Genomic DNA, 24,781 nt, shown 5'->3' with positions numbered 1-24,781 from the left:
TTGATTTGAATGCTAAAACTACAAGATCGTAATATTAGTGTATTAGTTATGTTTACCGTATGTAGAGACTGGGTACTCACATCACCGAATACACATATCACATGGGTGGAATCATTTTGGCTTGCTAAACATCAGCCTATAAGCACCCTATCTCGAGACACAAAAAGAGAATGCAAAGCCCTCCATGAATCCATGGACAAGCAAGGACTCAAAGAAACAATAATTATTAGCAGAAGCAACTGTATCCCAAGAGAGCGGCGTATCCAGAAAAATATTTTTTCAAGGTGGATCATAACATTGTACAAGTCCTAGAAAGCACTCAAACTGTGAGGAAACACGAGAGGGTGTGGATGGTATGGAATACGCCTACCCACAAGGGGATCCAAGAGCCTTCCCCTAGAAAACTTTTAAAAAATATCTTCAATCAGAGGCGATTTTAATCAATAATATTAGTACATTATTGCTTGGCAGTTCAACAAATGCACCCATGCATTCCTCGTGAAAACCCCTCTGTATTCAATAAGGGAGTTTTTTGATATCCCATCAAAAAATTTTATTCATGAACTTTATGAGATACTGTTCTTTTTTCATGTGATATTGTCTTTTTTGCACCAAAGACTTTTGCATGAAAAAGACTGAGAAATTGTCAAAAACCACTGATTTATTGATTATTAGAAAGACTGGTTTCGGTTATTACACCATTGTCAATCTCTGATAAACTCAATAACCGAAACCGGTCTTTCTAATTATCAATAAATCAGTGGTTTTTGACAATTTCTCAGTCTTTTTCATTCAATATGAATAATTACCACAATATCAACTTCTCAACTACACAAAAAGTAAAAGGAAGACTTTTGCTTTTAATATAGGCTTTATCAATTTCTCCTTTGTTGATATATATGTTTTGTATGCTTGTTTTATGACGAACCAATTGCTACAATTAGCTTACAAGGTAATAAAGATCATTTATTCATTAAAAACCAACATCCTAATTATGTTATGTGCTTAGTCTAGGTATTGTATCTACTTATTACTGTATCAATCATAATTATTATTAGTGGCTTGTATTAGTTACATATTACTTGTATTAGTAAGTGGCATAATAATTGTATTAGTTACAAGTAAGTAAGTAAGTATCAAGATCTGGCAACAAAAAATGTAGGTCTCTTCTCGTGAGGGGGAGGGATAAATATCTATATCCCCCCTGGATGTGCCACTATTTCAAGACAATCATACTTATCTACCTACTGATTTTATTGCATATTGCTGCTGTGCTCAGATTTTTAGGGCGGCTTGAGCAATGTTTTTTTATTTGTATCTGAGTGTGTTGTCTTGAACTATTGTCTATTATATTATTGAGTGTATTGAATTGAAAGAACTTCTCATGTACATGGTGATCGGCAAAGTATTGAGTAGAATAATAAAAAATAATACTATGATAATAATAATATAATTGATCATACCATGTTGCCACAGCTTGGAACAATATTACAATGAGAAAATATCCAAGTATTTCCCCCTTGCTGCTGAGATCAGGGATGTCTGGAAGCAGGAAAAAGCTACAATTTTGTCCCTATTATTATCTCTACTATTGTAGTGATCAGGCACAAGGTTTCAGCGAACCTCGGTCGCCTTGGCACAGAACAGGTTGCCTTGGTGTCTCAGGGAGTGCAAAACATGGAATTCAAAGGGCGGTTGTACTCAGCACGGTATCAATGATTAGATCCTTTTTAAATTTGACAGAATAGAGATGTACCAAAGTCTTGCCAATGGCCGACTTAGGTTGTAATAAAAAATGCTCACTTTGAAAGTGATGAAATTATTGAATAATAACAATAAGATTATGTGGTGTTTCATGTTTTTTTTTTGTTTTACGGCATCTTTCTTGTTGATTGAGCAAATGTTTTGTAAACTTTCCAATTGCAAATTAATTATTCAAATCAATTATTGTCTCTATAATCTATAAAATTCAAAGTAATAAATTGTATTTGAACAATTTAGTAACCCTATAATATTTTAATCTATCGTAATAGAATTTGATTCAAAAAATGTGGCTAAAGAGATAGTCTACCAACCTTAACTCAATAATGTTTTCCAAATCTTCTTCCCAATATATCAAGATCATTTGATTGAACAAATAAGTATCTTTGGATCTTGATTGAATTGACGTATTCTAATTTTTCTCTGAGAATAAAGAAAACATGTTCTATTAGAATAATTTTTCATAATTTAATAATGATGCGCTGGCATACCTGAATGCTGAATTCCACATAACCTCCAAAATCTCCATTACAATTACAAGTTTGTAACTCAACGTATCAACTGCATAGGCCGCGTGGTTTGGCCAATGCAAGAAATTTTTGTAGTTCAACGTAAGTATTTCATTTGATTAATCAACAAATTCTATAAATTTAGAATCTTATTTTCTACTTTCAATGATTTAAAAACGTTTCAATAATCTCAATCCAGTAAGATTGCCAATCATTGATAGAATATGTTTTGGTTGTGACATTTAGGTTATGACAAATATCTAAGCCGATGCTAAGTAAAATAATATTGGGAACAGTGACTTATTTTAGTGAAAAAGAATTCCTAAATTTTAGGGTATCTTTTCTATGAGTTACTAATCATAAACGACATTTATTTGATTTTGTGTAAGTTATCAAATACAATAACTTACTCAAAAATAAACTCTTTTATTGAAATAGTTTTTCATTTGAAAAGTCCATAAGAATGTACATTCTATCATTGGTAACTAGAATTGAGATACAATTATGATATTATTTCTCATTTTTTGAGAAATTTATTTGATGAAGTTTAGTTATAACTCGATTTGATTTTTGTCAACAGGTAGATAGTTACCGGCTTTAAAATGCCTCGCAGTAAAGCAACAGAGGAAACTGACAAATTGACTAGGATTGCCATTGTTAATTCTGACAAATGCAAGCCTAAAAGATGTCGTCAGGAATGCAAAAAGTCCTGTCCTGTTGTGCGTATGGGCAAACTGTGTATAGAAGTGTCACCAAATGACAAACTCGCATCTATATCCGAAGAACTCTGCATTGGTTGTGGTATTTGTGTAAAGGTTAGTATTACATTCTTTTTATGTGAATCATCACTTTGGAAAATTGTGAAATATTGATAGAAGAAAAGCAAAAAATCTTGGAAAAATAATTGGTTTATCAATGTATATTGACTAATGTCCATCTATTCAATCTTGGGCATCACAGAATCATACTATTTTTATTAAATTGAACTCCATGTCTACCATGAATTGTTAACTATTCAGAACAAACAGGTGTTAACCGCTCTCCGCCATAGTCTGGAAGAAACACAAATGAATTAATTATAGCTTCATGGTAAAAATTGGAAGTATTATCTTAACAAATATTACAATAGAAAAAACAATTATTGTTAAAAACTCGTAGCGAAATAATATGGGCTTCGAACCGGAGACCTCATCCAGAACCGATCACCAGAGTCTGAGAGGTTTCATCTCGGTCACGGCTACACTCAATACTCTCACTATTGTAACATACGTAACTCGAAACTTTGCATAACAAATTGAATAAATTTGTTTTAGCCTAATTATCAAAATTAGAATTCTAATTTTATTAAATTAATACAAATATAAAATAATACATTGTTAATTAAAAATAAAGATAGGTCTATCTATAAAGATAGGTCTAAAATAGGAAAAATAAAGATAGGTCATCCTCGGTAAATTCAGAATCTTTATGTAAAATGTTGAATAATCAGTTCAGAAGTGATAATGCGTTAAACATGTAGGGCCTACTTGATGTCGTCGCCTAGAACTGGAGTTTCCAGATCGGCAGTGTTATTTGGAAACCCAAAGTCATCTGGGTTATGAAGGCGCTGTAACGCCAAACTCGCTTCTCATTCAACTCCTGCAGCGATTACAGGGGCCTATAAAGCAGCCTCTTCCTCAGTTCCGAGCTGAATTTTTTCATTCCATATCATGCACTTCTCTTTAAAAAATGGTGAAGCATTCTATGGCCCCCGCGTTGGGAAGCTACTTTGGGTCCCCGCCAGTCTGCAACGAGGTTTATTCACACTTTGCAGTCTGGAAGTAACACTACCAAGCTGAGCTAACTGTTCCTCAGGTAGGACTCCACCATCTTTAAGACTGTGCCACTCTGAAGTTTGATGATCAGGGACTCATGGGGCACACAGTCAAAACCTTATTAAGGTCACACATCGCCAAAGCAAGAGAGTCCCCAGCATCAAAAGCACTGATGGGGATCGTCCATGCCTAAATCCATGTCAGCAGATTGTTGTCTTCAAAGAACTTCACCAGTTGTTGCTCCATCTCAGTTTCTATAACCTTTGAGAATACTCAAACTATAGAGTTTGGTATATAGTTTGCAGGGTTATCAGTATCTCCTTGTTTGTGTATGGGCACCGTCCTGGCCACATCGAGGATATCAGGGTACCTGTCAGACTCAAAGTATCTGTTTATGGCAGCAGTCATTGGTTCCGCTATTATTCCTGTATTTCAGCACAAAAGAAGACAATCCCTGTATATCCTGCGGTATTGAATTTATCAGTTTCCCATTGATTTTTGTGACTCGCTCAGCTGAAATGGACTTCCAGGCCTCCAACTAAGTATTTCCTATCCCCGACCATGTGTTTTTTAAATGTGGAATTTTATAATATTATAAATTTATGAAATCTTCATTCCAATTAATTACGGAGTGGTATAATCAAAATAATATTCACAATATGAATTATAATTTTACAAACTTTACTTTAGTATTCCTCTATAACTAACTTTATTTCTAAAGGCCTATATTTGAAAATTTCCCATATATAATAATAGAATACCGTAATAATATATTATAAAGAATAATTTCTATACTTAATTCTATACCCTATGTCACTGTATTAGTGAAGTCGATTGAAACCTCAATACAATCTATGTGTTTGATGAGCGTTTTACAATAAGATTTATCTATTTTTTCACTTCACATTGCAGGGGTGGATCAATTGTAGGTAGCCTACAATTAATTTTATTTCCACAATAATTATTTTTATATACTGTCAAAAAATTTCAATAGAAAAATTTACCCTCTTCTGTTGATCAGTATTAATTACATATATTTATTTTCTCGGTTGTTGTTTTTTGTTGTAGAAATGTCCATTCGAGGCGATCACAATTATAAACTTGCCGAGCAACTTGGAGAAGGACACGACGCATCGTTACTCCCAGAACTCATTCAAGTTGCACCGGCTGCCGATTCCCAGACCTGGTGAAGTTCTGGGATTGGTCGGCACCAACGGAATTGGCAAGTCGACCGCACTCAAAATCCTGGCCGGCAAGCAGAAACCCAATCTGGGACAGTTCACGGTTTGTGTCATTCAAAATTATACAATGTAAAAAATCACGAAGTGGAAATGATCGAAAATTACAAGTATAGATAGTTGAATACGAGAAAAATATTGAAATTTCAGCTGCTTAAGCAATAGCAGTCGACCTTTTTCTCTTGACTGAACCATTTATTAATTTAAAATTTGAAGATCATAAATCTATTCACATTATTTCATAAACCCAACGTTGATTATAAATTTGAAATTAATTAGGAATTACTCTGTTTCGTTCATGAATTCATTGTAATTAAATTTTGACTGAAAAGAAACTATTTTTTGGCACATTTTCAATAAACTTTTCCTTTTATCAAATACGGTATACAACAGTAGAATGTACATTATTACAAGTTGAAAAATATACAATGTAGCCTAAATGTGGCTCCTATTGTGTCACAATCAATTATTAAAATGTAGGTTAGTTGATAGTTTGTAATTTTCAAGAGAAAACTTCAGATTTCTCTCAAATTATGTTTATTCAATTGTTTTTCTCAATATTGGCTCCTATTGTGTCACTTTTTTTATTTTACTGTTTCTAATATCTCCCAGAAAGAATTCATTGACTCTTATAGGAGTGTTCACAGCCTGTGACTGTAGTGTGAGAGACGTGCCTACCTGGGCGAGGGCGAGGCTAACGACTTCGCTGTAGCCAGTCCCCAGGCAATACAGTACATTTCATCCCTCGATGTGCACTTATAAAAGTGTGAAATTTTTAAAATTTGACAAAAAATTCCATACGTTAAATATAAATATAAATAGCCTGTGAATGTTTGAACATTCTCTTAAGTAGCAAATGTATTGTTTCTCGGCCGTCGGCCGCGATCGCATAGGCAAAATAGGCATTGTATTTCTAACTGGACAGTGAATAGACTGCTTGAGCGAAATAGTTATAGCGCGACACCTGATGGAGCGCGATAATTTTGCGAAAGCAATGAAGAAGTTCGAATTAAATATGACATTCTTTCTACAACTGCAGTATGGGACTACTAAACAATAAATACAATAATACATTCATCATATTGTAATCGTTGTTGAGATTAAGAACATTAGCGATCATGAAACTTGGATGACCGGTAAAGTAAAAACTGTACTGAGCATGTGCATTGAGCGTAAAATAGATTATCGTTTACCTACCCAAAAATCAACTATTTTACGTTTTGTTTGCAGTACGTAAAGAAGTGTTTAACGAGCAGTTGTAGACAAAAACTAGATTGATCAGAATGAAAAAACTTAGATTGTATCAGAATGCTCCTTGAAATGGGTTTGAATATAATTCACTTTGTCCTATCTAATGCGAATTTCAGTCAATTTACTTTTTATATATATAGTTTTACTAACTTTTAGTCATTAATTATAACTGGCTGTTTCTGCAGCCAATTATTTGTTTTCTTCCTACAATATCAACATTTACTCATATCATTTTTTTTAATCTGTATTTTTCTCAATTTAGTTTAATATAATATCAATTTTCATAATTTAGTTTATCGATTTTAAATTCAGCGAATCACGCCAGGCCCTCACAAACACAGGCTTAAGCCTACATGTGAGTCTCTCATAACATAAGGGTATATATAAATGTACTGTATTATTTGTAAATTGTGAGAATAAAATTTGATTTGATATTTATTACAGAATCCACCCGATTGGACGGTAATTCTTAACCACTTTCGAGGTTCGGAACTGCAAAACTATTTCACAAAAATCCTGGAGGACGATTTGAAAGCTTTAATAAAGCCGCAGTACGTGGATCAGATACCAAAAGCTGTCAAGGGTACCGTTCAGCAACTACTAGACAAGAAGAACGAGAGGGACAATCAAAATCTTATCTGTGATTTATTAGGTGAGTCGAAATTGAAAGCATTTTAATGAGGGTTCAAATCAATTTGAAACCTCAATTCACTCTCAGATTGCATTTAACAGCCGTTATTCTAACCATTTAATTCAACCGCGACTAAATGACGTCATCTAATAAAATAGATGCATTAGAATTCTTTACCTATGTAAATACATCATAATGCCTTGTTGGTTATCCATCTTGTTTCCACTATTATTATTACTATTGTATTTTAATATAACTTTAAAGTGAAAAAACACTCACATTCTTTGGTGTGGCGACGACCGTTTCGTGCTGGTATTGCACATTTTCAAGCCAGACAGAAACTAAAGTATTTAAGGTTATGAGGTTGAGTATTTGGTCGGAGTGGGGGTCGAGGGGAGTTTTGGCGGTTGATGGAGGTGGATTTAAATGAGTTTGTCGAACAGGGTGTGGGTAGAAAAGTTGATTTGATCATTGAGAATATTGTTTGGCTGTTGTTTGGTGTAGGCTACTTGTATATTTCAATAGTACATCTAATTTTCTAGTTTGAAATATACGAGTATAAAAAAATATACAAATTAAATTAATTGTGAAATATACAAATTAGATGTATTGAGGTACTGGAACAGTTTGAAATATACAAGTATACCAAACAACAGCCAAACAATATTCTCAATGATCAAATCAACTTTTCTTCCCACACCCTGTTCGACAAACTCATTTAAAACCACCTCCATCAGCCGCCAAAACTCCCCTCGACCCCCACTTCGACCAAATACTCAACCTCATAACCTTAAATACTTTAGTTTCTGTCTGGCTTGAAAATGTGCAATACCAGCACGAAACGGTCGTCGCCACACCAAAGAATGTGAGTGTTTTTTCACTTTAAAGTTATATTAAAATACAATAGTAACATTATAATGCTTGCTTAATGCACTAATTCATGATAAATTACAACTATAATGAGTTATTCAATAATTTTTACAAAGTATGAAGATTTAACATTCTGTGTTGTTGTGAAGGTGATGCAGATAAATGAACAGGTCTTGATTTTGTCAAAACCACCTATTTATTAAACCAATTTGAAATACTAGTTTCAGTTTTTACTTGAAGATAATTGTGTAATAACTGAGGTAATGGTAGTAAACTGAGTTTCCTAGAGATTGATAATTATGGTCTAACAACCGAAACTAGTATCTCAATTTGTTTTAATAAACCAGTGGTTTCAACAACATCAAGTCGCTTCTATTTAGTATGAAAATTTTGTATGATCGGAATGCTTCAGAACCAATGAGGGAAGCGGAAATTATTTTACGGTGGTTGAATCGAGTTGGCACACAGAGAGCGGTCAGGCGTCCCGGGTTCTGCGGTTCACTTACGTCAAAATGGCGAGAGTCAAGCGTTCTAGTTGGATATCTCAATTGAAGATAAATTTAAGGAAAACAATATACTATCAGAGAGAGAGAGCTGTCATCTGTAGCTTCAGTATCAGTAATTTAAAGATCAACTTTTCTCTTTCTCGTGTTAATTCAATTAATTATAAACTTTAGTATCCATATAATTATTTGGTTTCCAGGAACCTGGTACGCCTGACCACTCTGTGTGTGCACACACCCTCACCCTCAGGGTATGATCTCATTGGATGCACTTATGTGCGAGTGCTCGTGAGATCATGCATGACCAAGTACGCAGATGATAGACAAAATGTGGAAAGAGCCATAGGAACACTCACACTAAACGCGTGCATTTGGTGTTGGCGTTCAGTGTGAGTAGCTACAGGCAAGTCGCAACGGCTCTTTCCACATTTTGTTTATCATCTGCGTACTTGGTCATGCATGATCTCACGAGCACTCGCACATACGTGCATCCAATGTGATAATACCGTTAGTCAATGGCATAGAGGACATTGTTTTCACGCTCGAAGGAACCATGGTTTCACGCCGCTTTCAAACTCGCAAGAAAGCACGAAATTATATTTTCAGGGCTTATAGTTGAGCTTTTTTTCCAGCATGGATGTTCGTGAACACTAACCGTGTGACCTTGAAAACGATCCTGTTGCAGCTTGAAAATAAGCTTGTGTGTCTTAATCCAATCACATTGAATGTTGCCCATTCGTGAGAAATCAAGCTGTGTTCGCGCATGAAAAATTGCTCGTATGGCTACATACTAAGACCTACTTGAATAGTTCATGAAATTGTAGATTTACAAAAGATTAGGAACCTCGTGATAAAGAAATTGGGCTTGGTTTTATTTGAATGGTAAACGGAATGGTCAGTTTTGTTTTATTATTCAGGATTTACAAAAATCAGGAAAAATGGTTTCGTGAAAGACGATTAAAAGAGGTTTTGAGTCTGGTCATAAATATTATGAACATTTGAAATCTATTTTCATTTTATTCTTTTAGATTTACAAAAGATCAGGAACCGGTCGATAGAGGACTTGTCTGGTGGTGAACTGCAGCGGTTTGCGTGTGCCATGGTGTGCATCCAAGATGGCGACATATTCATGTTCGATGAGCCGTCCAGCTATTTGGACGTGAAGCAGCGTCTCAAAGCCGCCTCCACTATCCGATCCCTCATACAGCCTGATAAGTACGTAATCATCAGTTAAAAGTTTTCCAATTAAATTTCAAAATATTCGCATTATTAATTTGGGAAAATTGTTTAAAATTTTAGAAATTGTTTAGCTTTAGCGAGTTCTCACTTTTGACTTAGGTACTGAAGTCCAAAGTCGTTGTCCGTCTGTTTTTTTGTTCTACAATAACTTTAAAAATAATTGATCAATCATATTTTAATTTTGAACACATATTCTTCGAATCTTTTTACAGTTCAAGTTTGTTGGACTACAAAATTGACTCACTCCTTCGTCTTTTTTCAGGATATGAAAATAACATTGAAAGTGCATAAGAAAAAAAATTGTTTTGATTTTATCATTTAGTCAGCTGGAATTAATTGCATACAATTTCTTTAATTTTTCCATTTATTTGAAAAAGCTTATGCTATTTGGGAGATAGGCTATCACACAGACTGTTGAAATGGAAAATATGTTGTCTCTTCCACATTTAATGTGTTACGGACACATTAGTTTCACATGTAACATCTTAATATCTCAATGATTCTTATTCCATTGGAGGATAAGTCAGTTAGAACACAGAATAAGAGTCGAGAAATTTATTTTTATTTTCTCTATTGTTAGACAGGTTTTAATCAATAATAATGATGATAATTTATTTGCCAAAATAATATTACCTAAGAAAACTTACAATAATTTCAATTTTACAATACAATGAAATCAAATAAGCTTTTTACTATAGAATAAAATAAATATTACTGGTTGGCACAGCCGGCAAGGAAAACCTGAGCGCATGCTACAAGTTCAAAGCTAAACATAAACTTGCACATTTGTCATCAATAAACTTTAGAGTAATATTTATAAAATATAATTGATAGATCGAATCTGCTGAGAAACTTACTGGTTCATCAAGAGATCAAGAAGTTTCATTGTATGTAGTTTTATTAGAAATTGAATTGCACGAAATGTATGAAAATGTATTGTTTCAGGTTCATAATAGTGGTGGAACACGATCTGTCGGTGCTTGACTATTTGTCTGATTTCATTTGCTGCCTGTACGGTGTGCCTGGAGCATATGGAGTGGTCACTATGCCTTTCTCGGTCAGGGAAGGTCAGTTCAACAAATCATACCACATTAAAATACCTTGTAAGCGACTGGCTGAGTTGGTATATTTGAGACATACCTTAATGAGACTGTCATTAATGGTTGAATGGGGACCATTAGTGTTATTCATACACACACACACACACACACACACACACACCACACACACACACACACACACACACACACACACACACACACACACACACACACACAGCGCCAAGGGCCGCTTGTTTTTTTTTTTTAATTTTGCTGTCGGTTTATCCAATAATCTATCTAACAATCAATTCAAAGCATTAGAACTAAGTGCCTGTTGCACAACAACCGGCTAAATTTTAACCGTGATTAATTCCACGAGAACCAATCAGAAATGCCGTCTTTTCTAAAACGCCTTCGAGAACCAATCAGAGAAGGCGTTTTTGAAAATAAAACTTCTCTGATTGGTTCTCGTGGAATTAATCACAGTTAAAATTTAGCCGGCTGTTGTGCAACCGGGCCCTAGTTGTCAGAAAGCTACGAGTCAAGACCACCATCCATTCTCACATGATAAAAATTTTAAACCATTATTGGTGTTTCATCTTTACTTTCCCTGCCCTATTACCATAGGTAGGCCTAATTGCTTTCCTTTTTTTTGAAAAAATTAAGATACCTCAATTTGTAAATTTCTATACGTTTCAAGTTCCCCTGAGTCCAAAAAGTGGTTTTTGGGTATTGTTCTGTACGTGTGTGTGTGTGTATGTACGTCTGTATACACGATATCTCATCTCCCAATTAATGGAATGACTTGAAATTTGGAACTTAAGGTCCTTACACTATAAGGATCCGACACTATAAATTTCGATCAAATGCAATTCAAGATGGCGGCTAGAATGACAAAAATGTCTTCAAAAACAGGGTTTTTCGCGATTTTCTCGAAAATTGCTCCAACGACTTCGATCAAATTTATACCTAAAATAGTCATTGATGAGCTCTATCAACTGCCACGAGTCCCATATCCGTAAAAATTTCAGGAGCTCTGTCTGCCCCATCAATGCAAAGTTTGATTTTAGATTCCCAATTATCAGGCTTCAGAAACAATTTAAACTAAAAATTTCAAGTGGAAAAGATTGAGCATGAAAATCTCTACAATTAATGTCCTGTAAATTTGAAATACGTCCACCTAAAATTGAAAATAAGCTCGAAATTCAAAAAAATGTGATTATTAAAATGCAAACTTAATGAGAAAGGCAACTGTTAATTCTATTAAATCATTCACTGGAAGAGATAGCAGAATTTGATCTCGTCAGCTGAACAATTTTAAATTATATTTCCGAAAACTCGACTCTTACGCCGGAGACACACGAGACGGTTTTTGCCGAAATTTTCATAACGGCAAGGAAAGTTGTGTGAGTGCGCCACACCAGATTTTTCTAAATGCAAATTGAACCTGCAAAATAAAATAAAAATTGAAGAATAGGAAGGCTAACCTATGTTTTGATACACATCGTATGTAATGTAGTCCATTGTAACGTGAGGCGTTGTAACGTTATTAGTTTTGGAAAAGTCTTTCGTGTTTAAAAATTGAATAATTACAGTATCTCATTTTTCCTTCCATCCTTAGTCTGCTAGTTTTGTCCAAAATATCTGCAAAAGATGAGAAAAATCTTAAAACTTATGAAATTACCTCATCAAGTCTTTCAATGCATAATAATTTCAGTATCTCACACTTCTCCAGCTTCAGTCGACTATCAAGAAATAATGAGAAGAAACTTCTGAAATTATCTCGATCTCAATTCATTTTATATAGTCTTGTTTTAGAATTTCATGGCTTATTAACTTGTTCTATCTATCACGTACATTTCCCTGGCCCCCCACCTAGCCCAAAGGCGATTTGAGCTTGTACATCGTTTGTGCACACTTTTTAAGCAAGGAAGTGGGTCATCAAAGGAGTGAGGTATAGTACAGTGGTCAAGGGGGGATGGGGAAACGAGAGCCCCCCACTCATCGTAATTGCGATTTGAGCATTACACATCGTTTGTGCACGAATGTGCACGACCACTCTGCGTTTGTGCACGCAAACTGGACAAATTATTTGAAAATTCTATTAGGGGGCTTGGGAAACGAGAGTTTGTGCATCGTTTGTGCACGTACATGTAAAGTTTGTGCACACTTTTTAAGCAAGGAAATGGGTCATCACAGGAGTGAGGTAGAGTACAGTGGTCAAGAGGGATGAGGAAACGATAGCCCCCCCACTCATCGTAATTGCGATTTGAGCATCACACATCGTTTGTGCATCATTTGTGCACATAAATGTAACGTTTGTGCACACTTTTTAAGCAAGGAAATGGATCGTTGCAGGAGTGAGATGTAGTACAGTGGTCAAGGGGGGGCTGGGGAAATGCTATCCCCCAAACAGTCAAAACACTTAAATTTTCGACTCAATCGTTTGTGCACGAATGTGCACATACATGTAACGTTTGTGCACACTTTTTAAGCAAGGAAATGGATCGTTGCAGGAGTGAGGTACAGTAGAGTGGCCAAGGGAACGTCCCCCTCCCCCCCAAAGTGATAAAAAACAGTAAATTTGGGTCAACCGTTTGTGCTTTGAATGTGTACAATGTGCATGTACTTTCTCCGTTTGAGCACTTATCAAAATCATCTTCAAAAGCCTGTAACTGGATATGGGGGCTGGGAAAATGCTATCCCCCCCGAACTGTCAAAACACCAAAATTTTCGGCGACATGTAGGCTACTACACATGAAATAGTTAACAAAAATTGTATCTAAAAAATAATATCTTCAAATGATTATTCCGCTTGTGTATGAAGTAGAGTTTCAATTAGGGATGGGTATCGATACATTGATGTTTAAAAACATGGATGTTTCTACATCAAACATCGATGTTTACTTCTACTGTTCGATGGTTTTATCTAGACATCGGTCATCCGATGTTTTTCCCAACTAAAAAGAATTTTTCAATCAGGCTCTCTGTATTTTTATATGAGACTGTTGGATACTCTTGAAGATTCACATAACTTCTGTAGCCCTTGTCAAGGTTAGATACTTATTTAGAATTGAATAAGAGATCAGATTCTTTGTTTCTTAGGAATATAGAGTTTTTTCTTATTACAAGAGATTTCCTCAACATACGTTCAACACCAATTAATCTAGCTCTGGAATAAAGGTCCTCGTATTGTAAGGAGTGTAGATATCCATCTAAAAAAACTTAATTTATTTTCATTCCCTAAATAAAACTATCAGGTATTGAATGAATACCGGTACGATATGAGTATCAATGATTGCTAAAATTAGCTTAGGATGAAATTCCAAGACAGAATCTTCGAGGATATCCCGGGAGGTTTCTGACTTAACTATGAAGATGACGAATCTTGTGAGCTAGAATTAATATATCTTTCTAGTCACAACCTGACTTCAATTATTCGAAAGACTGTTACTTGAATACCACAAGTCCAAAATTTCTGTAATTCCAGTTAGTAACTGTTGAAATATTGAAACAATAGCTCCAGATAAAATTGTAGTCACTTTAGAAGTATTTTCTGTACTTTTTAAGTATTTCGAGATTTATGAGATTATACCAATAAATCAATCAACTTCCGAAATAATTGACAAATATCTATACAAAATAATAAACTAATAGGCTAATCTGTGAGCTTAATAACAGAAGTGATGTGGGTTCAATCAAATTGATTTCACCCTGTTTTATCATTTTTAGAAGAATAAGTAGTGTAAAGTATCATATACAGTACATTATATCATTTTCACTTTATTATTACTAATAAAAATCTATCAATTTACTAATTAATAAACGATCAATTTCTTTGCTTAAAAAGTGTGCACAAACGTTACATGTATGTGCACACTCGTGGACAAACTATGCTCAAACGATTGAGCCAAAAATTAGAGTGTTTGACTGTTTGAGGGATAGCATTTCCCCAGCCCCCCTTGACCACTGTACTATACCTCACTCCTGCAACGATTCATTTCTTTGCTTAAAAAGTGAGCACAAACGTTACGTTTGTGCTCCACATTCGTGCACAAACTATGCACAAATGATTGAGCCGAAAGTTGGAGTGTTTTGACTGTTTGGGGGATAGCATTTCCCCAGCCCCCCTTGACCACTGTACTATACCTCACTCCTGCAACGATTCATTTCTTTGCTTAAAAAGTGTGCACAAACGTTACATGTATGTGCACCACATTCGTACACAAACGATTGAGCCGAAAATTGGAGTGTTTTGACTGTTTGGGGGATAGCATTTCCCCAGCCCCCCTTGACCACTGTACTATACCTCACTCCTGCAACGATTCATTTCTTTGCTTAAAAAGTGTGCACAAACGTTACATGTATGTGCACCACATTCGTACACAAACGATTGAGCCGAAAATTGAGTGTTTTGACTGTTTGAGGGATAGCATTTCCCCAGCCCTCCTTGACCACTGTACTATACCTCACTCCTGCAACGATCCATTTCTTCGCTTAAAAAGTGTGCACAAACGTTACATGTATTTGCACCTCTTTCGTGCACAAACGATTGAGCCGAAAATTGGAGTGTTTTGACTGTTTGGGGGATAGCATTTCCCCAGCCCCCCTTGACCACTGTACTATACCTCACTCCTGCAACGATCCATTTCTTTGGTTAAAAAGTGTGCACAAACGTTACATGTATGTGCACACTCGTGCACAAACGATTGAGCCGAAAATTGGAGTGTTTTGACTGTTTGGGGGATAGCATTTCCCCAGCCCCCCTTGACCACTGTACTATACCTCACTCCTGCAACGATTCATTTCTTTGCTTAAAAAGTGTGCACAAACGTTACATGTATGTGCACATTCGTGCACAAACGATTGAGCCGAAAATTGGAGTGTTTTGACTGTTTGAGGGATAGCATTTCCCCAGCCCCCCTTGACCACTGTACTATACCTCACTTCTGCAACGATCCATTTCTTCGCTTAAAAAGTGTGCACAAACGTTACATGTATTTGCACCTCTTTCGTGCACAAACGATTGAGCCGAAAATTGGAGTGTTTTGACTGTTTGGGGGATAGCATTTCCCCAGCCCCCCTTGACCACTGTACTATACCTTACTCCTGCAACGATCAATTTCTTTGGTTAAAAAGTGTGCACAAACGTTACATGTATGTGCACACTCGTGCACAAACTATGCTCAAACGATTGAGCCAAAAATTAGAGTGTTTTGACTGTTTGGGGGATAGCATTTCCCCAGCCCCCCTTGACCACTGTACTATACCTCACTCCTGCAACGATTCATTTCTTTGCTTAAAAAGTGTGCACAAACGTTACATGTACGTGCACCACATTCGTGCAAAAACGAAGCACAAACGATGTGTAATGCTCAAATCGCAATTGGGCTTGGTGGGGGGGGGGTCTGGGAAATGTAGGTTGTTTTATCTGCATGGTTTTTATATGCTGTTTCTTACTATCGCACATTTTATTGTGCATCTTTATTTATTTTTACATTTAATCATACACAATACATTCAGATAATTGGGAAACGAACAACATTCTCATTTTTAGGTAGCCCAAAAATACTCCTTCCCCAAATTTTGATAAAAATAGTTCCAAAGAGTAGCTTAATATTTTCCTTTATTTTTATCAATTTCAGTTAAATTTTGTGTACATAAATACACAAATTAAATCTTTGTTTGTAATCTTACTAATTGGAACTTATCTATTGTCAGGTATCAACATATTCTTGGACGGATTCGTTCCGACGGAGAACCTTCGTTTTCGCGATGAGTCACTTGTTTTCAAAGTGGCCGAATCTGCCACTGAGGAAGAAGTGAAGCGTATGAACCACTACGAGTATCCGGCCATGACTAAAACCATGGGCGACTTCCATCTCGAGGTAAATTCAATAAAAGTTAAAACTTAATTCTATTTGTTTGAATAAATAAATAATTTCTATAGTGAGATTTACGTTTTAAAGTAGACATTGATTTACGTTGATCATTACTTGATTAACATTGGTTTACTACCCTTGTGTGTCATTAGGCAAAGCAGATCTTGAGGCTGTGCAAAGGCTAAAAATAAACTTTCTACTGGTGATATTTTTCATAGTTTCTCGATTTGTATATCATCAATCTATCAAAATGAAAAAGTTTTCTCAGGAAAATATTTTTTCCGATCATTACTTTTTGTGATATGAGCGCCTAAAGTTCAAATTTTTGGGACAACATTTCAAATTCGGTAATAAATAAATCCATGAGATTTAGTAGATGAATTCTTCATGGTATTGATGATTGAATAAAACAAAAATTTCCTGAAAATATCAATTTTTGATAAAGTTATTCAAAATGACCAAAAATAAGTAAAAAAATAACTTTTTTTAAGTTATTTTTGGTCATTTTTAGTAAATTGAATAACTTTATCAAAAATATTTTCAAAACATTTTTGTTTTATTAAATCAACAATACCATGAAGAATTTATCCTCTGAATCTCATCGATTTATCTCTAACCGAATTTGAAACATTCTGTCCCAAAAATTTGAACTTTAGGCGCTCATATCTCAAAAATCTGGTGTGGCGCACTCACACAACTTTCCTTGCCGCTATGAAAATTGATCAACTGACGCTAGTGTTCCCGCGCATCTCAAGTCTACTATTCAAAGATCTGAGCCAGCTGGTGACAGGACAATAACGCTGGATACACCTGAGATCTGCTATCTCTTCATAGTGAATGATTTAATAGAATCAACATTTGCAATTGAATAATCACATTTTCTCAAATTTCAAGCTTATTTTCAATTTTAGGTGAAAATAATACTGGACATTTTATGCTCAATCTTTTCCACTCTGAATATTTCGTTTAAATTATATCTGACACCTGATAATTGGAAATCTAAAATCAAACTTTGCATAGATGGGGCGGAGCTCCTGAAATTTTTACAGATATGGGACTTGTGGCAGTTGATATAGCTTATCAATGACTATTTTAGTTATAAATTTGATCGAAATCGTTGAAGCCATTTTCGAGAAAATCGCGTAAAACCCTGTTTTTGACAACATTTTCGCCATTTTAGCCGCCATCTTGAATTGCATTTGATCGAAATTGTCCATGTCGGATACTTATAGTGTAAGGACCTTAAGTTCCAAATTTCAAGTCATTCCGTTAATTGGGAGATGAGATATCGTGTATACAGACGCACATATATACACACACACACACACCACACACACACACACACACACCACACACACACACACACACCACACACACACACATAAAGACCAAAAACCAATTTTTGGACTCAGGGGACCTTGAAACGTATAGAAATTTTGAAATTGGGGTACCTTAATTTTTTTCGAAAAGCAATACTTTCCTTACCCATGGTAATAGGGCAAGGAAAGTAAAAAGTAATGATCGGGAAAAAAATGTTTTCCTGGAAAACGTTTTTATTTTGATGGCTTGATGATATACAAATCGAGAAACTATGAAAAATATCACTAGTAGAATGTTTATTTTTAGCCTTTGCACAGCCTTAATGGACAGAAATTCACGTTCTATGTGAATAGAAACCTCGAAAAAATGTATTCGAAGCTTTTCGCTATTGACACAACTTGTCTATCAAACATGTGTGTCCACACATGTTCAACGCTTGTCTTGTCCGTTGGTGGCCGACCTTACAAATAATATTCACAAACCGATTAACGAAATCTTTACGCCGACGTCCAATACTGTACTGAATCGGACTGAATACCTTGTCTATAGAAAAAATTTCGTCTGGCAGTCTATGTAAATTCTGTTTGATGACCACATATTTGGAGAATTGGTTAGTGATAGTAAGTATACTGTATAGCATAGTATACTGTAATATTATTATCTTCCCCTCCCGTATTATAAAATTAAAAAAAATAAAAACGAATTACAGAGAGTTGTTCCAAACAAGACTACAAATTAAAGAGGATTTTCAGGGTTGAAACGTCTACTAGAAATTAAAGAGGATTTCGAGTTATAGAGGTCCGAATTATCGAAGTTACTTAATCTTATAAATTACCAGGGTTACATTTAGTGATAAAATAGAACGAATATAATAACCTAAAAATAGGTGTTTAAAGTTTAGCTGCGTACAGACTTTTGCGCCATGAACAGTGATTACAGTGATTTTTCATCAGCTGTATACAATACATCAGTGATTATATATGTATTTGTACAGAAACAGTAAGATACAGATGATATGGGATTCGCTGATGGAAAGCGAAACGCTTGTGTATAAAAGGGCACTATATTCGGTGTTTTTAATTACTTATTCTTGTACAATTATTGTATTTTTTTTTTCTTGTTTTAGAGAATACGAGTGTTTGGATTATTTGTTTAGGTACGACAGGGTCAGTTCACCGACAGTGAAATCCTGGTGTTGCTGGGCGAGAACGGCACGGGCAAAACGACATTCATCCGACTGCTGGCCGGCAGAGACCGACCCGACAGCGGCTCGGCAGACGTGCCCGTGCTCAACATCAGCTACAAGCCACAGAAGATCAGTCCCAAGTACAATGGCCAGGTCCGCTCCCTCCTGCATGACAAGATCAAGGACGCCTACATACATCCACAGGTATGTTAGTAAAACGCCCCCCCCCCCACTCCTATTCATCTATTATTCTTGTTCTTTATATGTTTCTTCATCCACTTCCTTGACAAGAAAGTGGACAAGAATGTAGTACCTTCTACTTGACTAGATTAAGGATGCCTACATTCGTTCGATCATTCTTACAATCGATGCCTACAATCATTATAATATACATCGGTTTATAAATTAAAGCTCCTATTTATATGTCCTCCATCATTCTTTTCTCAGGGCCTTATTACATAGTTATATCTAGTATCTTTATGTGCTCGCTACCTAGTATACTAAATATTTGTCAGTTCATATATCTTCATTATCTAGTCGAAGGTCTTTTAGTCGAATATTTGTCTATCGAGTTGAAGTTGAAGTAATGAATCCACTATTATAATCTTGATTTGAGGTTATGTTGGGTTGCTATTTATTTAAAGCAGTTAAAGTTTCATATTTGAAGTCATGGCTGGGAAGTTGACATATATTTATAAATAACTAGGATCGTTTCGAAGGTTGATCACTGAAATGCATCAAGTTACTAGTTCAAATATAGCCTATAGTATCATTAATATTGTAATCGCTATCTAGTGTCGAATCTCGATCGAAGAGCTGTTTACTAATGATGTTCCACTTTCATGTTCCTTCTATGTTGAATTTGTCATATTGACTCCAACCTAAATTTCAACCAATTTGTGTTGTTTCTATGCTTTCTAATGGTGTTTAATAGTAATGTAACTCAAGTGTCTTGCTTTTGGCATAATTGATTTTCATGCAATTTGTGCATTGTAATATGGGCGTTGGTTTTGTTTGGTGTAGTTTGTGACAGACGTGATGAAGCCGATGAAGCTGGACGACATAATCGACCAGGAGGTGCAGAATCTGTCGGGCGGGGAGCTGCAGCGTGTCGCGATGGCACTCTGCCTCGGCAAGCCGGCTGACGTCTACCTCATCGACGAACCATCCGCCTACCTCGACTCCGAACAGCGCTTGGCCTGTGCCAAGGTCATCAAGAGGTCAGTGTCCAACTTATAGCTTGTTTCAAATAATTGGAATAGGACTTGATTTGACTAAATTATCGACATTTCCAAATACCCCTTCCGTGGATAGTAGATTGGACTAATAGTAATAATAATGGTATCTAACTTATAGTTTGTATTATAATAATTTAAATAGAACTGATTTGGCTACATTATTGACATATCCAATTACCCCTTCCGTGGGCGGTAAATTGGACTTCTATAATAATTATAGTATCTATAGTTTTTATAAAATAAATGAGACTTAGCCCTCCACCGGAAGAAACAACAGCGTTGCCAATATGTGTAAATTGCAACTTTCTCAAATTTCGAATCTAAGTACTGAATTGTATGCAGAATATCATCTCCGATATTCCAGTAGTGCTAAAGTATATAAAATTAATTAATAATTTTTTCAATTTGTGATTCAAAGTTTACGTAACTATAAAAGCTCAACCAAACCGGGTTTTCTCGAAATGACTCCGTTGCTCAACTAAGCAACAAGTAGCTCAGTTGTTGGCGAGCGCGGTTGATGAATCAAAGGTTGTGGGTTCGAGACATATCAACGCCATTTTTTCACTATAAATCTTCAACTCTTATAAAGATTATCCACGTAAGGTAATTTTGAAAAAAAAGAATAATTATTTCATTTATTTTATGTTTCGTGGACATAAGGAGATTGCATTTTACAACACCAAATGTTCCTAGTGCAAAGCACGGGTTACATGCTAGTATCAAAATAAAGAGGAGAAGGCTCCTTTCTATTGGTGCTATTGGTGTCTGGATCATTTTCATACGACATATAGTTATTTACCAATTAATGATTACGTTCGTCAATGGTGAGACATTTTGAGCAAAAAACATGGAATTTTCAACATGCTAGAAACTTTTTGGGATCAAAATATATGTGGTTCTCCGATGAAATTTGTTTAAAGAAGATCCTATGTCAACTGTAGACGTGATGTGTTTCAAAAAGAATGCATGATCTTACAGTTTATTGAATGTTCTAGGCTGGGCCCACATTGGAACCGACTAAGGTAGCTGTGTTTGTAGTATGATCAGAGACAAATGATTACTAAAAGTGAAAATGAAAATGAAATTTATTCTCCTTTTTCTTATACAAACAAAAAATTACAATATTTTATCTTAGAATTAAACTGACAGCAATTGTTTATAGGCGCTGCCAGTATCATATATTATAATTACATATTTCGAAGTAGCACAATGACAATGATTACGGTATCTTTACTCTATTATATGATCGAACAGTTGTTTTTTCTTCCGTCCGTCCATCTTCAACCGACCCTAGTTGACGGATTCAATGTAGGTCGAGCCTAAGTCATTCAAGATACTGTGGGATTGAGTACACTCAAAAGTACATAAGAATATCTTCTTTTCTTTATCCTTACCTTTTCCCGTTATTTAGAATCTACATTCCCAATTCAAATTATACTTTTCATGGTAAGGAGAAAATATTTGGCATTTAATTAGAGACCGACTTCCACCACACACTAGAAGTAAGAGATTGGCCAAACAAGGCCGCACAGAAAAAATGAAGTGAAACAATGAAAATTTGAGAAAAACATCAATACATTACACGTTCAAAAGTGATTAAAAACTTCAGACAGGACACTTTGAGGTTGAATATTGAGCGTTTTGACTTCAATATGTCTGCACAAAAAAACAATTATTACAAAAACAAGTCATCCACAAACTTCCATAACCAGTTTAAATACAAATAAAATTTAGTGAAAGTGAAGACCTAAAAGACATAGGCCTAACCTTATTTTGGACTTTGTAATCTTATGTGAATTCAGGAGAGTAATAGCAATAGTAATAGTAATAGACTTATTTTCTCTCTCTTGATAATTTTAGTAACAATACACATTTCAGTGACAATCGTTTCAATGATTTTATTTAGTGATCATTTTAATGTGTTGGTTTTTTTGAAAATAATAGATGAAGAATCAGTCCAAATATGGGGGAAAATACCACAGTATAATATAACTGCTTCGATTCTATACTTGGCTAAGTTTGATTAATTTATTGTTGGACATTGAATCCAGTATACAATTTATTCTTGATCATCCAGTATGCAATGTTTCTGATGCATGTGCTGCAGATTCATCCTGCACGCAAAGAAGACAGGCTTCGTGGTGGAGCACGACTTCATAATGGCGACGTACCTGGCCGACAGGGTGATCGTGTTCGAGGGCATCGCGTCGGTGAGCACGACGGCGCACTCGCCTCAGTCGCTGCTCGCCGGCATGAACCGCTTCCTCGAACTGCTCGGCATCACTTTCCGTCGCGACCCCAACAACTTCCGGCCTCGCATCAACAAGGAGAACTCGGTCAAGGTCAGTGCCGCCGCCCCACTAACTCAGTCAAGCTCTAGCAACTTAAATCCTGATTTCTCAATGGTTTTATTCATTTTTATATTATATTTTCATAAACATCATTTATATGCTTCGCACTAGCCAACTTCTGTTTATCTGTTAATTTCCGCCTTTGTTTACCTAATAAAATCTATTATATAATAAAGGAAAGAATTGAATAAAAATAAAAATCTTAGTACCCTTTTTTTAATTATATTTTCACAACATGTTTCAATGTTTCAAGTGATATCACTTGAAATGGCATCAATGTTAAAACATGTTGTGATAAAATAATTCAATGAATGGTTCCAAGATTTTTATTTCTATTTACATTACAAGTAGCTCTATACAGAAAAGAGACAGGAAAGAATTAGCTTATACATGTAGCCTACGGGATCGGAAATTCACGAATGACGCATCATCATGTCGGAACTATTGGACTGATTAAATTGAAATGTTGCATATAAATTCTTTATTTACCGCAGCACACTCAATTTTTACAGCGTTAGTTTCGTCTCGAAAACCACTGATTTCCGATCGCAGCCCTGAAATTTCGAATTCAAGTTTTTCAAATTTGATATCAATCTTCTCACTGAGGTTTTTCATGGCCTCGGCCAGTGCACCGATATTAGAATCACTTTTTGAAACCGAAGTTTTATCCGATTGAGTAGAGTCTTTACACTCACCGCATTTCCAGGTCTGTTTCCTGGCACCCATCTTTCGAAGATTAGAATAATAGAATCAACATTTGCAATTGAATAATCACATTTTCTCAAATTTCAAGCTTATTTTCAATTTTAGGTGAAAATAATACTGGACATTTTATGCTCAATCTTTTCCACTCTGAATATTTCGTTTAAATTATATCTGACACCTGATAATTGGAAATCTAAAATCAAACTTTGCATAGATGGGGCGGAGCTCCTGAAATTTTTACAGATATGGGACTTGTGGCAGTTGATATAGCTTATCAATGACTATTTTAGTTATAAATTTGATCGAAATCGTTGAAGCCATTTTCGAGAAAATCGCGAAAACCCTGTTTTTGACAACATTTTAGCCGCCATCTTTTGATCGAAATTGTCCGTGTCGGATACTTATAGTGTAAGGACCTTAAGTTCCAAATCTCAAGTCATTCCGTTAATTGGGAGATTAGATATCGTGTATACAGACGCACATGCACATACACACACACACACACACACACACACACACACACACACACACACACACACACACACACACACACACACACACACAACACACACACACACATAAAGACCAATACCCAAAAACCAATTTTTGGACTCAGGGGACCTTGAAACGTATAGAAATTTTGAAATTGGGGTACCTTAATTTTTTCGGAAAGCAATACTTTCCTTACCTATGGTAATAGGGCAAGGAAAGTAAAAAGTAATGATCGGGAAAAAAATGTTTTCCTGGAAAACGTTTTTATTTTGATGGCTTGATGATATACAAATCGAGAAACTATGAAAAATATCACTAGTAGAAAGTTTATTTTTAGCCTTTGCACAGCCTTAATGGACAGAAATTCACGTTCTATGTGAATAGAAACCTTGAAAAAAGGGGTTCGAAGCTTTTCGCTATTGACACAACTTATCTATCAAACGCATGTTCAACGCTTGTCTTGTCCGTTGGTGGCCGGCCTTACAAATAATATTCACAAACCGATTAACGAAATCTTTACGCCGACGTCCAATACTGTACTGAATCGGACTGAATACCTTGTCTATAGAAAAAATTTCGTCTGGCAGTCTATGTAAATTCTGTTTGATGACCACATATTTGGAGAATTGGTTAGTGATAGTAAGTAAACTGTATAGCATAGTATACTGTAATATTATTATCTTCCCCTCCCGTATTATAAAATTGAAAAAAATACGAATTACAGAGAGTTGTTCCAAACAAGACTACAAAT

General features: G+C 35.5%; 1 protein-coding gene across 1 annotated transcript; it reads left to right on the top strand.

The window, feature by feature from the left end:
• The first annotated feature begins 2,228 nt into the window (after positions 1 to 2,228).
• Positions 2,229 to 22,959, top strand: LOC111051814 (ATP-binding cassette sub-family E member 1). Its single transcript, XM_039432790.1, has 10 exons — positions 2,229 to 2,372; positions 2,851 to 3,085; positions 5,153 to 5,368; positions 7,018 to 7,225; positions 9,606 to 9,792; positions 10,762 to 10,883; positions 16,578 to 16,744; positions 19,215 to 19,448; positions 20,268 to 20,464; positions 22,590 to 22,959. Exons 2-10 carry the CDS (start codon positions 2,873 to 2,875, stop codon positions 22,942 to 22,944), a joined length of 1,899 nt encoding a protein of 632 aa, XP_039288724.1. The 5' UTR covers positions 2,229 to 2,372; positions 2,851 to 2,872; the 3' UTR covers positions 22,945 to 22,959.
• Positions 22,960 to 24,781: the final 1,822 nt, after the last annotated feature.

Source organism: Nilaparvata lugens, chromosome 7 (assembly GCF_014356525.2).
Source record: "Nilaparvata lugens isolate BPH chromosome 7, ASM1435652v1, whole genome shotgun sequence".
In the NCBI taxonomy this organism is placed as follows: domain Eukaryota; kingdom Metazoa; phylum Arthropoda; class Insecta; order Hemiptera; family Delphacidae; genus Nilaparvata; species Nilaparvata lugens.
This window is presented reverse-complemented; position numbering and strand designations above follow the sequence as displayed.

What these genes read in the sequence shown, in the direction of transcription:
- LOC111051814 (XM_039432790.1), top strand. Translation starts at nt 2,873, where the DNA reads ATGCCTCGCAGTAAAGCAACAGAGGAAACTGACAAATTGACTAGGATT. An exon ending in GCCTTTCTCGGTCAGGGAAG is followed by an intron (nt 10,884 to 16,577) that starts GTCAGTTCAACA and finishes ATCTATTGTCAG; the next exon opens with GTATCAACATATTCTTGGAC. An exon ending in TGGGCGACTTCCATCTCGAG is followed by an intron (nt 16,745 to 19,214) that starts GTAAATTCAATA and finishes TTATTTGTTTAG; the next exon opens with GTACGACAGGGTCAGTTCAC.